The following is a 15586-nucleotide window of genomic DNA, read 5'->3' as shown; positions in this document are numbered from 1 at the left end:
CCCGTTCGATTCCAGCTACATAACTGCAAAAACATACTAGTGTGACCCCAGAAGCTACGGATTAAGCGCCTGACCCCAGAAGCTACTGACACACCTCCAGTTCTCGCATTTCCCTGTCAAAAAGTGTGCACGGGTTACACGCGAGAAGACGTACTTCAAAAATATCATTGTAAAAAACAAAGAAGGAAATCGGAAGGGATTTGCTCCCGATACAAGTCAATCTCAGTAGGGTTTCAAGGGTTTACTGACCTTGGTGAGCTGCCACAAAAAGATCTGCAGCGCCGATCTTTCTGTAACTTCGCAAAGTGTTCTGAACATTCTCAATAAACTTTCTTGTTCAGTCTCCGAAGGGTTCCGGGTTGCAGTATTCGAAAGATAGGAAGAGGTCTCTCGAGCGTGACATTCAGCCACTGACCGAGATAAAGCTGACTTTCAATCTGAGCGCTTCGACAATGTTGCCCCGGCCAACTTCGCTATCAAACGACTGATAACAGCGGTGTTTATATCGGCAGTCTTCGGCATTGTGACCATCCATGACAATCTATGGGCGCTTTTCCGTAGCTTCTGGGGTCAGACGTGTAATTCCGCGATGCTCAATGCAAACCTCCACCAATTTTCTTCATATTTCACCCATATGTACTGTCCAGGATGCAAGTGATGTGTGCGAAGTCTGAAATGTATTGGAGAGGAACGGAGGGAGATATCCATGAAATACGTTATGGGTCGTAGCTTCTGGGGTCATGCTAGTAGAGCGTTTGGGTCCGCTCTGTACGCGCGTGCCTTGTTTGGCCGCCTGCCTGAAACAGTAGGCAGCGGCGCTTGAAGACATACTGGTTCTACCTTGCCCTTCTCGCATCCCCTACATTTACATCAGCATTTGAACCTCTACACGCAACGAAAATGGATGTGCTGCGTTCGTCTGCATCCGGGACAGTTGCGTTATGAGTACCCTCGCCATCACAGCCTTCGCGAACGAAAAGTTACTGCTCGCTGAGAACCCCGTGACGTGAGATAAGCGCTTGAGATCACATAACGGTGATACCTGGATATACAACTTACATTCTTCCCCAACTACCCCCAAGTTACATTCCTCCTAGCCATCGTGCCTTCGCATTGAGTTCTGGGGATGTATTTTGAGACGTCTTGGTCACGATGCATTGTAGAGCATTGGCGCGCATCAACTCGCACCGACGTCAATGTGCTCGTGCATTGAGCGCCCTGTCCTACTATTTCAGGCAGGTGGCCAAACAAGGCACGCGCGCACAGAGCGGACCCAAACGCTCTATGTTTTTGCAGTTAGCTGTCAATTCATATATGGTATTTCTTCAGGAACCGGACAGCGGTTGCTACAATCACAAATCATGTGAGAATCGAAGAGCCCAGTTCGACACAGGCTGTAGGACACTCCGTGCACGATAAATACATGAATATTACTGCGAATCATTGATCGGGGCCTCTGCTGTCTTTCAAGTACTACCGCATATGCGGGGAACATACTATCAGCCGCATATTACCTCGTGCTCGGTACATGGGCTCTCATGTGGGCAAGCCAAATGAAGATGTGTACACTGCCAGACGCTCCGTGAGGCAGATTTCCGATAAAAATATTCATGTACGGCCGGCCTATCGGTGAGCTCGAGGTGAGCATGTATACACTATGAGGTAAATTCCGGCCGTTCGCAGGAAGGCAGAACCAGCGTGGAAGATTCTCATAGGCCGATCAGGAGCAAGTTCCGCTAAGCGCCGCGGCGAAGCGTCGCATGGTGGGCCAGATAAGCAAATTCAATTAGAATCTAGAGCCTCACAGAGCTGATTCTTGGGATCCACACAGGATAGTTACCGCTACGCTGGCCATATACTGCCTAAGGACGAGTTGCGGTGGTCGCATCGAAGGTTGAGAGCGGAACAAGTACGATTTTGCAATATGGCCGCAGCTTGCTAGTGTTAGCGGAGCGGACGATCGACGGTCACACCGAGTCACGGTGTACGTGGGCGCCTTGGCCGCCAGAAGTAGACGCTTGGGTGCCGGGGACGCATTCGCACATCTCACAGCGGTTGATGCTCCCGCCTTTGCATGTCGGCCAAAGATGACAATGTCGTGCAGCAGCAGTCCAACTCTTTCTATGCCGCCATTGCTCGCACCGCAGCCCGCAGCTTGGCTCTGTACTTCTCTAGACCTGTAAGACTCTTCCGCCCGTCTAAAGGTGCGCTCTGTCATCACGACGCGCATCTGCTCCCAATGAACACCCACCTGCCAATCAATGTACAGTCAGCGGATGGCATTCGTTACGAGGACTCGCGGATAGCCATGGACAATCGCTGTCGCCCCAGTACATCTCATGGCTCGTAAAGGAACATGGTGTAAGTCTGCCTTCATGTTAACCTCCATCCCGACCCGTGCCGAGCTTACAGTGACCGGTCACCAGTGGTCTGTGATTCCCAAGCATTTTGTGCCTCCCATGCTCGTCAATGGGCTTCTCGGGGTTGTCTTATGGTCTACATACTCCGAAGTGTCCAGCTGCCTCGAGCCCCACCTCGCCTCCCATCCGACCACCCTCGCAGCGCTCTCAGGAGCCTGCGCAGGAGGCGCGCAAGCCCTTGTCGCCGCGCCCGCTGAGAACATGCGTTTCGCGCTCGAGGGCACATCCCGGGCGACTGGTTGGAGCGACGCATGGAAGGAGGTCTTCCTCATCACAAAACCCACGACCCCGATGACGCCTTCTGAGCAATTGCGGGAGGCGCGCCAGGTGCGCGACTGGATGCGAGAGGTTGGCGAGATGGCTGGCCGTGGCTGGGAAGGCTGGGGCTGGGGCTGTGCGAAGGACATCTGCGGTACGTACTACTACCGCCATGTCAGCGAACCCTTTTCTGATCAGACGCCTCCTGGTCATGCGCCAGGTTTTGCCGCCTTCTTCGCCATATTCGACGTGACGCGCCGGTGTGCGATCGAGGCGAAGGCCACGTCGCAAGCCCTGCTCGACCGTGCACCCCAGGTCGTGGTGGGCTCCGAGTCTGAGTCCGACAATCGCGTTCACTCCGTCCGCAGACATACTCCGCGCGTCGTGCACGCCGCCACGCTCGTCACAGGTGGCGCGATCGCGGGACTATCGTACGAGATTCTCAGCCGCCCCTGGGACGCGATGCGCCGAGCGGTCCACCACGACCGGCTCGCGCCCGTGCAACACCAGCGTTCGATCGCGGGCATCATCCTGCACAAAGCCCGCGAAGACGGCGTGCTGTCGTTCTTTACGAGCCCCGCGCACGCTCACCACGACCCTTCGCCTTCGCGGATGCGCCGGCGTCTGAATACTGCCTTGCGAACCTTGGGGCGTGTGGGCCCTTGGGGCGTCGGGTTTCTCGCGTGGGAAGCCTTTGGACCGGGTCTATCGTAGCGTCCGTTAGAGGGAGCCGCATTGCCTGCGCACGCCCCGTGTTGGACATTCATGTATGTGAATGGAAGTCAGAAGGCCACAGATGATCATACGCAGCCGTTGCAGCCCCAGACTCAACATTCAATGGAAGGGACATTCGCGCAGTCAACGCGTGAGGAAGGGTGTCTAACGTTTGCCTACGTAGAGAGGAAGAGATGCGACGAGAAGCCGACGTATTGTGCCTTGCCTTTCGGATGCTGCCCGACCCTGCCAAGCGTTCGACGCATACCAGTGGTCACCGCCAGGCTCGTGTTCGCGCCCACAAACCACAAACGCAGCAAGGAGTCGGCGTAGCTAGCATGCCTGCTGACCCTTCTGCTGCACAACGTGTGGCGTTAAGAGAAGATCAACGCTTAAGAAGTCTTCCGAGCCGCACAGGCGGGAGAATCCGGATGGCGCGCCTTATGTACTGTGCATAGAGTGCACGAGAGCTTCTCGATCATCACATTACATACCGGGGAGTCCTTTATAGAATTATGCTGGCTGACTTGAGAGAATGAAACCAGTACGGGCAAATCGGACTCGACGAGCCATGGACTAGGGCCGCTAGACTGCATGACTGTGACGAACCATATGTGTGTGGCGGTCACAACAGTCACGCGCTTCGCCACGAATGATTAGGTTCGCCACGGTACGAGCAGTGCTGGAGCCGCCGGCGCCCCAGCGTTGGCTAGCTGGCTAGTGACTCTCTGAGCAGCTCGTAGTGATCTGCTCATCTCATGGACTGTCGAGGTTCATCCCAAATTCGACAGAGATTAGCCGACATAACGCTCCAGCACCCTAGAGATGCAATGGCAGACGACGCTCGATGAGCCTGTGTATCCTTGCGAAGACACGGGTGCCTGCTGTCACTATTGCTAAGGTCCAGGTTATCGCGGCGATCACGCTGCGTAGAATGCCTTAATGGTACTCACCAGGACGTTTGCCTTTTCGGATCCTGCCTATGATGTTTCAGGCCGGAGGAGTAGGTCTGTCCTTCGGGCTGGGCGGGAATACTAGGGTGTGGAGTATGTGACCATTCGTCCGTCAATATGACATGCTCACTCCAATGGCGAATACAGTGCCTCGAGAGACCCTCGGACCTGTGAGAGAGCGAAGGTGAATCTCGCGCTATAAGAGGTCAATCCTACTGCGCCAGCCTCGTGACGATGCCAGAACTGCACTAAAACTGGAGGCCCAGCGATGACCGTTCGCCGCGAGAATACGCCAAGCTGGGAGATGCAAACCGCTAGCGGTTAGCCTATGCGTCGCGGCAGATCATCAGGCACTCTGATCGTGGTGGCTGAGGAGGGATATGAAGAAGTATGCGAGTGGGGGACCCGAGGTTATGTGCCCGTGCTTCATCGTCGCGGGAGCCTTGTGTTGTCATGCGTGTCCTCTGCCGTCTCCGAGATATCACAGAATTGGCGGATGCATGGGGTGTACTCCCCTCAGAATGATATCGAGGACCCGTCAGCCACGGCGCAGTCGAGCAGAACGGGTTCCATCGCTACTCAGGCCTCTAGGCGTGACATCCGGAGACCATACTTACGCCCACTGATTGGCGGAATAGGCGCCACCGCTGACCGGTAGATATCGCGACCTCGCAGTGGCAAATTCTCCGGCCGCAGCCGTCATGGGACGAGTGCAGATCCCCAGATCTCCTAGAGATTCGGAGGTGGCGTTCGGCAACGACAATGGAAGTGCGCTTGCCCGACTGGAAACGTGATCCCTCTTTCCGCTCCGTCTCCGAGCTCCTCCCCAGCGCTGTCGAGGATCCCGGAAGGTCGGCGACGTCCAGATGGGTAGTGCTGCGTCCCCGCCTGGCAATGAGTGCTGGCAACGGTGCCGGAGCGTCGCGGAGCTGCGTCGGAAGTCAATCGAACGGTCACATATAATAATATATTTCTGTCCACCAAGACGACGGAGGAGAGACGTGGATGCCCTCACGGAGCGGGGGGCGGCTACCGCCTTCCAGGGTGGCATCGTTGCATCCGGAAGGGAGGAAGGGCTAGACTGTGACAGGTGGCCCCAACAAGCAGGCGATTAGCAGCATCGGGGAAAGAAGCCTCACGATGGCCAGAGTCGGACGCCAGACCGCAGCTGATGCGGGCACTATCCAGGCCGCTCGATAGCCTGGAGACAAGGGCGTAGAGAGTCTGTACAGCAATGGAAAGCTCCTGACTGGTCGCATGTCCGCACAGGAGATCGGAGGGCGGGGGAATGCAAACACGATGGCAACACGAGTTTGAGGTTCCTCACCCCTTGCCTAGTCTAGAGAACGGTGAAACGACGCAAATGATACGGGCGCAGGCATGCGCAGTCGTTAAAAGATGGAAGAGGAAGTCGACCATATATTCTCCAACGCATTCGATATTTAGAAGACACCAAGAATTGGAATCCCACGCGCGACTTGGGAAGGCCCAGCGCCCCGCTTGGCCTCAAGGCGCGGCGCGCAGGCAGCCTCGTCTCACCTCCAAGCTCACGTCGGTTTTGGCCTATTCCTATTGAGTCCGACCTGAAAAGGGGTCATGTAGCTTCGTGGATTGAGGCACCTCGAGCACGTCGCGTCATCGACTTCCGCGTTTCACGGCACCTGGACGACGTCTTGGCTGTTTCACACCTTTCATGAACTTGGTCTGGAGCAACGAGCCAGCTATGTCAGCGTACGGCAGCTCGACACCCTCAAACTCTGTGAAGACAGACAGGGGGGATTAGGATCATTTCCGGCCTTCTGCGCTTACAGAGCACGCAGCCAGTCCAGTTTCGAGACCCAGCGGAGGCTCGCTGCCCACACGGGAGAAGAGGGGAAGAGCCGTCCGTCTGGAAATCAAGAATCCGCGTGAGGAAAACGTATCAGGGCGGATTGAGGGCGTAGAATCTACGAATTCTTTGTGGACTTAGAAGACACAAGATTAATGACTGCTTCATGACCTGCGCACGTCCCTGGATGCTTAGTGGTACCAAGGGCTTGTCACTGCACTCGCCCTAAATGAAAGGGAGGGCCAGGGACATGCCTGTTGGAATGTGGTATGACCCAACCTTAGAGGAGAGAGGCAGTAGTACCATATGCCGACGACTCGACCGGCCCGGGATAGCGAGAGATTTACGAACAGGCTGAGAGGCCTCATTCGCAGTATGTGCGATATATATGGGCGACAACGTGGGCCTCGTCTGGCGGATGTGTCGGGGGTGTCGGAGGTGCGGAGGGCGGGCGACGGGCGTCGGGGGAAGAGGCGGGGAGCGCGTCGCGACGCGTTTGAGTGGAGGTGCGCGGGTCACGTGCGGGAGGCGCGTGCAATTTCTGGTATCTTCGATCGCGACTGGCTCATCTGCCACTGCCAGATCCAAGCCGCGTCCCAAAGGTCGGTCTCTGCTCTAATTCGTACTTGCACTCGACACACACTGAGAGCACACCTTTATCTCGAACATCCACACAGTTATGGTCCGCTGTACTCACAAGGGGTGCGGCCAGGACTTCGAACCCGAGAACAATGGCCCGGACAGCTGCACATACCACCCCGGTGCACCCATCTTCCACGAGGGCCTCAAGTCGTGGTCTTGCTGCTCTGACGTGAACAAGCCTGTCCTAGACTTCGATGAGTTCATGGCGATTCAGGTGTGCCTCGCGTTGCACTCCCGCGAGCCCAAGGCTGACTCCGGATCGATGTTTCATAGGGATGTACCACAGGCCAGCATACCGACGAGGCACCCCAGGCCCCGCCACCCAAGGCCGCGCCCCAGGTCAATCTCACGATGACCTCCTCTTCAGGCGCCGCCGAGACCTATTCGTCTGTACCCGCGGGTTCAAGCACGTCCACACCAGGCTCCAAATCGGTGTCGGAGGCGGTGGTCACTAAATTTGAGGAGGAAGAGGATGATCTGGAGGCGAGCGTACCTCCAGGAACAACGTGCAGACACAAAGGCTGCAACGTGGTGTATGAGAACGACGACTTGCATCGCAAGGAGGGCGGGGCAGCAAGCGAGTGCACGTACCACCCCAAACCGGTGAGTCGCGTGCTTCCCTTCCAACCTATTTGTGTCTTCCTCGCTCCTATGCCGTCGACTAACCGCTAACTCGTGACGTCTAGCCCATTTTCCACGAAGGCAGCAAGGTACGTCTGCAGAGCAGACCCGACCAGTCCATTGCACCCGTCCTCACTGTGGCCAAGGGCTACCTCTGTTGCAAGCGACGCGTCCTCGAGTTCGACGAGTTCCTCAAGATCGAGGGTTGCACGAAGGGCAGTCACGTCTTCGTCCCGAAGAGAAAGGCCAACACGGTGAGCTATCCGGGTGCCCGTTGATCCCCGGTGTGTGGTCGGCGTCGCGCCCACCCACGCCCACCACCCTTGGTCCCCGTGCTCACGGTCTGCTGACATGCCTTCCGTGAACGCAGCAGCAGGAAGAGTTCACGCAGTGTCGAATTGACCACTATCAGACGCCAAGCGAGGTCCATGCCTCGGTTTTCGCAAAGAAGGCTGACCCGGAGGCGAGCACCATCAAAATTCAGGAGACCGAGGTGCGTCTATGACATGCACATTCGGCATCACAGTCTTGACACTATCCCTCAGGTCTTCCTTGACATCTACCTCCCTGACTCAAAGCGCTTCCGGAAGACGCTCCAGCTCTGGGGCCCCGTTGACGTGGACGCGTCATCCTTCAAGTTTTACGGCACGAAGGTACGTGGGTAGCCGGTGGCGTGCCCTCAGCCGCCGTCGCCTACGCTTATTAGACCGCTGGCGTTGACGTGCATACTGACACCGACACTTTAACCCAGGTGGAATTGAAGCTCAAGAAGAAGGATAACCGCAGTTGGACGTTGCTCGAGAAGACGGACCGGGACTTGGGTAACATTAACTTCACCTTTGGGGTCGGCGGTCGGACGGGCACGATTGGCGCGAAGGAGCTCGTCTTGGATGACGTCAACAGGGCACGCGCGTGAGCGTGCGCTATGGATAAGGGGTCGGGATAGCTTCATGATCGTATACGCACGAGCATACAATGTCAATCATAACCATGTACAGCAGCCCACCAACGGACTACGCAGCATTCAGTGTGGAGTGTGGAGGAGCGATGTGTATAATGCATAATAAACAATGGCACGGTCGATCTATGCGTCTATGCATCTGTATTCTAGACCTGGTACGAGCAAGCCAGGTGTACTTAACCATTAAGCGACTGAGAGAGTAAGATTATACTAATGTATCATAGTTTACCCGGCGATAGAACCTCCTCATACATCTCGACGATGTCACCAACGCGGAGGTCGTTGAAGTCAGCAAGGTTCATGCCGCACTCTATGCCCTTCCCAACTTCTACCACATCCTTCTTGTGCTGCTTCAGGGCATCCAAGCGACCTGCAACCGCAAGGCCATCAGTAAAGCTCAGATGACAACGATAAGTAACGAGGAAACGGCAAGCGCTGCACCGTTCTGTTGGGCTGCAGCGTATATATCGCGATCCATCATCTAGGACAACGCGGAATGTGGAACTCATGCGGACTCACCTTCATGAATGATCTCGCCGTTACGCACCACACGAGCGAGCTTGCTCTTGTCCACAACACCGTTTGTGACCCTGCAGCCACCAACTTGTGTCGTTTTCTTGCCCTTGAGGCTGATATCGAACAGCTGGAGCACGGTAGCCTCACCCGTCACGCGCTTCTCAACGATCGGCGGGAGAAGCTCGATGACCTTTTGTGTGACGGTGTCCATAAGCTTGTAGATGATGGATGACGACACAATGGGAACGTGCTGCGATGCAGCTTCGTTCTCCACTACGCGCGGGACCTTGACGGAGAACGCGATGACCATGCCTAACAGTGCAAAAGAACTTTAGGCATGCAGTGGCGCAGATAAGCGAATACCAAAGTTCATGGATGTTGCTCACCCTCGGCAGCTTTAGCCCGCATAATATCCGACTCTGTCACGTCCCCTACACCTGTAGCAATGATTTTCGTGCGGGCGACATCGTTTCCGATTACCTCGAGCGCGTTCACGACAGCCTCCACACTCCCGCTGACATCGCCCTTGATAACCAGGCGGAGCTCCTTGGGACCCTGGGGCTCCGAGGCGGTCTTGGGTTTATCCGTATCTTCCTCGGCCTCGCGCTTCTCGCGTTCGGTGCGCCGGTGCTCGTTGATAGCCTCCAGATCGACCAAAGCCGCCTCCATCTCGGCTTTACGCGCTCGATTCGTCAGTGCCTTCTTAATGTCCGACTCAGATCCCGTAAGAACTTCGTCGCCGGCATTTGGAAGCTCCTTCCACCCCGACACCGTCACAGCCATTCCTGGATAGGCCACCTTCACGGGCTTGCCATTTGAGTCGCTTAGCAGGCGGACTTTTGCGGAGGTCGTACCACAGATCAGGTGTTGACCAGGTTTCAGATTCCCTCGTAGCACGAGCACAGTACCGGTGGGCCTAACGATGACTTTGTCAGCGAAATGCGTGTCTACAACCTCGAGAGAGAGTTTACCCAAGACCCTTAGTGACCTTGGACTCGAGCACGTAGCCTTGAATCATCCCTTCACGCTCAGCACGCAGGTCTTGCATTTCTGCAAGGGCAGAGATAGTCTCGACTAGCTGGTCAAGGCCCTGACCGGTGAGCCCAGACACAGGAACGGAAGGTATGTCTCCGCCGAAGGTTTCCAGTTGCACACCCTCAGCAAGCAACGCATGTTCGACCTTGGTCTACAGGAAATAGCGTTCAATGCCACCATTTTCTTAGAGTAGCGCCGCCTGGCGGGTTACGCGGAAATAGCTCACAATGTCAGCTCCAGGCTTGTCGACCTTGTTGATCGCCACGACGAGACCGACTTTGGAATTCTTCACCAGGTCAAGGACTTCGCGTGTTTGCGGCATAATGCCATCATCAGCGGCAACCACGAGCACCACAATATCCGTCACACTGGCGCCACGAGCTCGCATCGCGGAGAACGCAGCGTGTCCTGGAGTGTCCAGGAAGGTAATGGTCCGTGTCGATCCTGAGCTACTCCCGCTGGCTGGAACAGGAACTGAGAATGCGCCAATATGCTGGGTGATCCCTCCTGCTTCACCCTTCGCCACGGATGTTGACCGCAGGGTGTCTAGCAGTGTGGTCTTGCCGTGGTCGACATGCCCCATGATCGTAACCACCGGTGGGCGTTCTGGCAGGGTGGTCGGCTCTGGGTGGGGAGGCCTGCGCAGGTGTCATGGACGTTGTGAGAGATAGCAAACGGCTCAGACTCACGGAGGATAGATGTCGAATGCAGCCTCATCGTTGACGACTGGATTCCGGTTGAATTCCAAAGCCAACAAGGACGCATACTCGGATGTCAGCACTATGGAAAGATGAACACACGTTCGTCGAGCCAGAATTGACCGGCCTACTGTGGTCGTGAGAAGCCTCGGACTCCATCCCAACCCTGGCCATCCTCCGCAGTAGGGTATCTTCGGATATATCCGGCTCAGAATACACTCACTGTCCACAAGGAGATTTGTAACGTACCGAGTTTGACTCTGAGTAACCTTGCTAGGTTGCCAACTGAAACCACAGAAGGGATGAAGACGTCCACATGCGCCTGTTTGGCAACTTTCGGAGCCTTTGCTGTCTTCTCCTTCTCCTTCGCGGTCACCTGAACAGGAGTACGAGAATTCCTCGAGTGGTCTAAATCCTCTAGGTCATGACCCAGACGAGACATGAGCGAGCCTCGCTCCTTGAACTGGGAACGTCTCTGCCGATTCCGGTAGTCCTGCTTTTCGCCCGCATCCATCCCAGGGGTCCACACTAATGACGAATGCGCCTTCCCACGCTGACCTTCCGATCCCCTAACCTGAGCTGTGTCCTCGGACTCGTCTGTACGCGCGGTCTTCGCTCCTTGCTCAAGCGCAGTGGACGCCTTCTGGACGCGGTCTGAACGAAGGATGTTGTCGAGGCCTAGCGGACCAGTGCGCTCCATCCGAGGTTTCCTGGACGAGGATAGAGTAGGTTCTCTACTCTCAGAGGGCAAGTGTTGGGCTGGCGGCCTATCTCTCGCGGTGCGCGCGTGGATGGTTTCGGGGAGGTCCTTCAAGCCCGACTGCCCCGCTTGTGGACGTTGCCAGGAACGCTTCCGGGGAATGGAGGTGTCAGAATTACCATCTGAAAGGGTCCTGCCAGCCTTGGGAAGCGCTTCCGGTGGTCTCGCCCAGCTCCTGCTTTGAGGGACTCCAGTGGACGGACCAGCTTGCGCGTCATATTGCCATTTGGGCTGAAAGGAGTGAGATATCACCCTTTTTCACATGACCATGTTTCACGCACCTTAGTCTGAGTCGCAGTTGACGCAGAGCGAACGCCTAGACGTGCAATTCGGAGGGAACGACGCATGGCTGGGAGAGACTAGACCGTAAGAGTGTAGGGCGTAATTTCGCAAGACTCTCAATACTGCATTGAAGCGTACGAGAGATTTTTAGAAAGTGAGGAAGACGATATGGTAGTTGAGGAGGCAGTCTCGTCGAGGACGAGTGCATGCTGTCCGTCTCTTTGCTCGACGCCGCTGCCCTCAGAAATCTCCTCCCACGTGACCTCCAGAGATATGTCGGCAAAATCCGACATGCCTATCGGCATTTCGACATCAAATCGACGCACAACGCCTGAGGTATCTACTAATACCCAGTAAAATATTCTACCACATCAAAGCTTTGTACAGACGATTCTGTGTTTCAGTCCGAGTCGCCTCTGTCAGACTGATCTCAAGGTCGCTGTGAATAGGCTTCTCGCTAAATTGTTCAGTACATAGGCTGAGTAGTGTTTACATATGAGCTAATCAAAGCTTCTCCGTCAGTCAAGCCGGCCATGAACCAGTGTTCGTAGTAGTGCTCCGTCCCAGGCATGATGACAATAGGGCCGAGCAGAGCAATGCTGTCACGAATGTACTGTCCGGTGAAACCGAGCTTCGACATCCCGAAGAGCGCAAAGATCTTCGCGGTGAGGAAGCCGTCCGAGTAACCTTTGGCAATGGCGCGCTCAGTCGGATCCACGGGCAGTTGGTCGGAATCGTCATCACCACGCCGGCCTGGGCGTCGGTGAAAATCTCGCGGATGGCTCACCAGAGGGGGCGCGGTGGTTGAGGGTTCCGATGCGGAAGGTGTAGCAGAAGTGGCATTGGACGCGAAGTCGAGAGCGGCCGCTATGTCATATAACGCAGAGCCCGGGGTGGTAGCCGGGTCGTACAGGATAGAGATGTTTGAGAGATCAGCTAGAGGACGGAGTTGGCCATAGGTGAAGAAAGACGATGGAAGGCTCTGTCCCACTGCCGCGCGGAAGCACCACCCAGGGTCCGAGAAACAATCCTCCTTGTTGTAAGCTGCATAGATGAGTCTCAGATCAATGACAGGGGGGAACCGGCTCACTCCAGAAAGCCCATCCAGCGGTAGTGTTCCGGTAAACATCCAATTGGGCTTGACAGAAGTCTTTACGAGCTTCGATAGGATCGGATTCGTCCGCCAAGCTCTCGTCGGTTAGGGCGCAAGAGAACTCGTCGACAACCAAGTTCCTTTGCTGGCGAGCAGATGCACCAGCTAGTGACCGGGAGATGCCGCCATAGATATCAGAAGTATGCTGAGATGCAGGCTCCGCTTCGTCCGGTGGCGTGAAGACGAAGTATGAATGGTGATCTTGAACCACGAAGTCTGTCCGGTTGGCCACGAAAGCACTGAATCGGTTCAAGTCGAAGCCATCATGGATGTATAGAGGAAGAGATGCCGCAGCCGGGTCGACCTGCCTCATGGTAGTAATCGCTGTTGAGTCTGCAAGAATGAGCCACGGTAAGGTCGTCAGCGCAAGGAACGACCTACAGAAGTCGGCCAGCTCGCCCACGTTATTCGGCTCATTGAGGATCTGGATGCCAGCGACATTCGTCACTTTGACGAGTTGCTGAGTAAGGAATGTAAGAACGTCAAGGGTCTTGTTCTTGTACACATCGTTCCCCCAGAGATTAGCTTGTCCGTCAGAGATTCCGGAATGCGGCTGTCCGTTCTGGCTACCGGGTGCGCCGTGAAGGTCGATCAGGACGCCGATGCCATATTGCGCCGCTGTGTTGATAGCGCGCACGACTCGGCTCCATGAATTCTGATAGACCGTAGAGACATTCTCGTATGGCGTTCCTTGACAGAAGTCGGGTCCCAAGGTCCAGTAGCCTATTGGCAGTCGAACAGTGTTGATGCCAATGTCTGCAAGGTATTGGAAGTCGGTATCGTTGACGAAAGTGTCCCAGTGTCGTTCAAGAACAGCGCGAGCCCCCTCGGGAGAACCCCATCCAGAAGCAATGTCTATCTCGGAAGCTTGGTCGCCTGCAGCACAGCTGAAGAGGGAAGGCGTCATCCACTGCTCATGAACGAACCTGTGAAGAGCCCACGTTATTCGATACTACTGTATGTGGAAAGTACCGCGGATCGACGCTTACCACGAGCCAAGGTTCACAGATTGCTGCTGCCTATAACGGTAGATATTGGCTTTGAACTGGTTGAAGGGTGCGAATGTTTGGGAGCCGACATCTGAAGAGTCATACGGCGGGACGTAGCAACTAGAGTTAGAAGTCCCATCGAGTTGCGTGACGAGCGGAGGAGCTGGTTGTCCTTGGAGGTCCGAGTCCGCTCCTGGCTCGTGGTTGATGTCTTGAGTGGTGGGGACCGACATTTTGTTGGTGTCGTCTTCAAAGAGTGGAAGTTTGTCGGTGAACGACCCAAATGGTTTGTATAACCCCTGCGCCAAACTAAGTCCTTGGAGGACGCCAGCGAACCCCCTGGCCGTCAAGACCATGGCGATAAAAGAGAGAAAGTAGGAGTGTGAGGAGAAAGGAACGGTCGGTGTCGTAGCCCGAGGAGATGGTAGACAACTAACCTTCTCGCTGGGATCTGGACAGACTATAGTTCGCAATCGGCGGGGGGGCTGACATTTGTCCAAAAGAGGTAATTTGTCGCGAGTGAGCCTGAGGAGCCGGGGAGAATATGAGCAGGGAATCAGCGTCGAACGGCACGGCACGGCCAAAATCCAGTTGTGGTGCGACAAGCAGGCAAGCTATGCTCGGCTCGTTGGAGGACGTGAAGGGTAGGTAGCTGGCGGTTGCGTTGTCAAGCCGTCGGACATAGACCAGCTCGGCGGACAAGCAAACCAGCCGCATGAGATTCCCACACCATAATCAACGCAACTTCGCTCGCTAAAGGAGTGCATAGAACGATCACAGGGGCAACACAGTTGGCGTACGATGATTGCTGCTGACAAGTACCGTCGACGAAGAAGAAGTGCAGCGGCAAGACATACGCGGTGGCGGTGACAGCCGTGGCGTTCTGCGTGGTGGCGCTTGGCGCTTGCGACAAGTCGTCCGAGTCTTCATCCACATCGACCAACCCAGGCTTGATCGTCGTTAGCTCATCCTGAGCTCTGATGAATGAAACGCACCATACCTCTGCAAGAGCATCCTGAGTTTTCTATCATTGACGGCTACGGATGGAGGGAGTTTAGGGTAGAAGCCCCCGGTGGGCGTAGACGCGCGGCCAGCAGGCTGCCCTCTATAGGCGGACTCTGGCTAGATGCATGCGTGGTATCCGGTGTGGCATACTGCTGGAAGGCGGTATGCTAGCCAAACGCTGACTTCAACTTTTCGGTACACAACTGACTTCGTGGTTTAGGCGACTTCAACCACCCCCGGTATGGCGGTGCTGTTTATGGTACTACTTCTATACGTGTACACGCGCTCCACCCAGATCCAGTGGGGTCAGTGAGCCATCGATCGCTTCTCCTCAAGGCGTACTTGGGAGCTAAACATTGCCTTATACAGAGTCTGTGGTTATCTTTCCTTCTATCGGTATACAACTCGAGACACACAAGGGCTTTGCAGGGGTATCTCTGCTTGCTTCCCGCAAGTTCGTCCCCTGGTCATCGTTGGAAGATTTCCTTATCAATGAGGGCTTACGCGGCTGGGACGTCCGTTACTATTGTGTCGCCATCAACCGCACACTTGAAGGTTCACTTCAGCTCGAAGTAGCATTTGAGGTCAGTACAGCATTACTTCCTTCAGTAACTACCTCTGAAAGAGTATGCAGAACATACTACCACGATTTCCCATCCTACTTGAAGTGTACCACGGGGTGCAAGAGGCCCTTCAGATCGAAATCGAGCGACGGACAGAACCATCGGTATAACATTTCAGTCAAACAGCA

The 15586-nt window shown here is 55.5% G+C and overlaps 5 protein-coding genes across 5 annotated transcripts; 3 read left to right on the top strand and 2 right to left on the bottom strand.

The window, feature by feature from the left end:
• Positions 1 to 2074: 2074 nt before the first annotated feature.
• Positions 2075 to 3522, top strand: DICSQDRAFT_97718 (uncharacterized protein; the record flags this gene model as incomplete). The annotated part of the gene is made up of 4 exons (XM_007361219.1): positions 2075 to 2204; positions 2270 to 2361; positions 2427 to 2832; positions 2899 to 3522. The coding sequence occupies 4 exons, from the start codon at positions 2075 to 2077 to the stop codon at positions 3390 to 3392; spliced, it is 1122 nt and encodes a 373-aa protein (XP_007361281.1). The 3' UTR covers positions 3393 to 3522.
• Positions 3523 to 6852: 3330 nt separating this feature from the next.
• Positions 6853 to 8352, top strand: DICSQDRAFT_124089 (chord-domain-containing protein; the record flags this gene model as incomplete). Its single annotated transcript, XM_007361218.1, has 6 exons — positions 6853 to 7029; positions 7089 to 7418; positions 7502 to 7690; positions 7807 to 7929; positions 7982 to 8089; positions 8188 to 8352. The coding sequence occupies 6 exons, from the start codon at positions 6853 to 6855 to the stop codon at positions 8350 to 8352; spliced, it is 1092 nt and encodes a 363-aa protein (XP_007361280.1).
• A 263-nt stretch (positions 8353 to 8615) lies between these two features.
• Positions 8616 to 10820, bottom strand: DICSQDRAFT_49644 (initiation factor 2; the record flags this gene model as incomplete). Its single annotated transcript, XM_007361217.1, has 7 exons — positions 8616 to 8767; positions 8917 to 9225; positions 9300 to 9829; positions 9885 to 10099; positions 10175 to 10586; positions 10638 to 10728; positions 10778 to 10820. 7 exons carry the CDS (start codon positions 10818 to 10820, stop codon positions 8616 to 8618), a joined length of 1752 nt encoding a protein of 583 aa, XP_007361279.1.
• Positions 10821 to 12154: 1334 nt separating this feature from the next.
• Positions 12155 to 14186, bottom strand: DICSQDRAFT_97713 (glycoside hydrolase; the record flags this gene model as incomplete). Its single annotated transcript, XM_007361216.1, has 5 exons — positions 12155 to 12391; positions 12476 to 12732; positions 12779 to 13174; positions 13223 to 13767; positions 13831 to 14186. The coding sequence occupies 5 exons, from the start codon at positions 14184 to 14186 to the stop codon at positions 12155 to 12157; spliced, it is 1791 nt and encodes a 596-aa protein (XP_007361278.1).
• A 628-nt stretch (positions 14187 to 14814) lies between these two features.
• Positions 14815 to 15568, top strand: DICSQDRAFT_49466 (uncharacterized protein; the record flags this gene model as incomplete). Its single annotated transcript, XM_007361215.1, has 4 exons — positions 14815 to 14997; positions 15056 to 15140; positions 15205 to 15419; positions 15470 to 15568. 4 exons carry the CDS (start codon positions 14815 to 14817, stop codon positions 15566 to 15568), a joined length of 582 nt encoding a protein of 193 aa, XP_007361277.1.
• Between the last annotated feature and the right edge of the window lie 18 nt (positions 15569 to 15586).

The sequence above is a fragment of the Dichomitus squalens genome (genome assembly GCF_000275845.1).
Source record: "Dichomitus squalens LYAD-421 SS1 unplaced genomic scaffold DICSQscaffold_2, whole genome shotgun sequence".
NCBI lineage: Eukaryota > Fungi > Basidiomycota > Agaricomycetes > Polyporales > Polyporaceae > Dichomitus > Dichomitus squalens.
The sequence above is the reverse complement of the archived record's forward strand: the minus strand, read 5'-3'. Positions and strand labels throughout refer to the sequence as shown.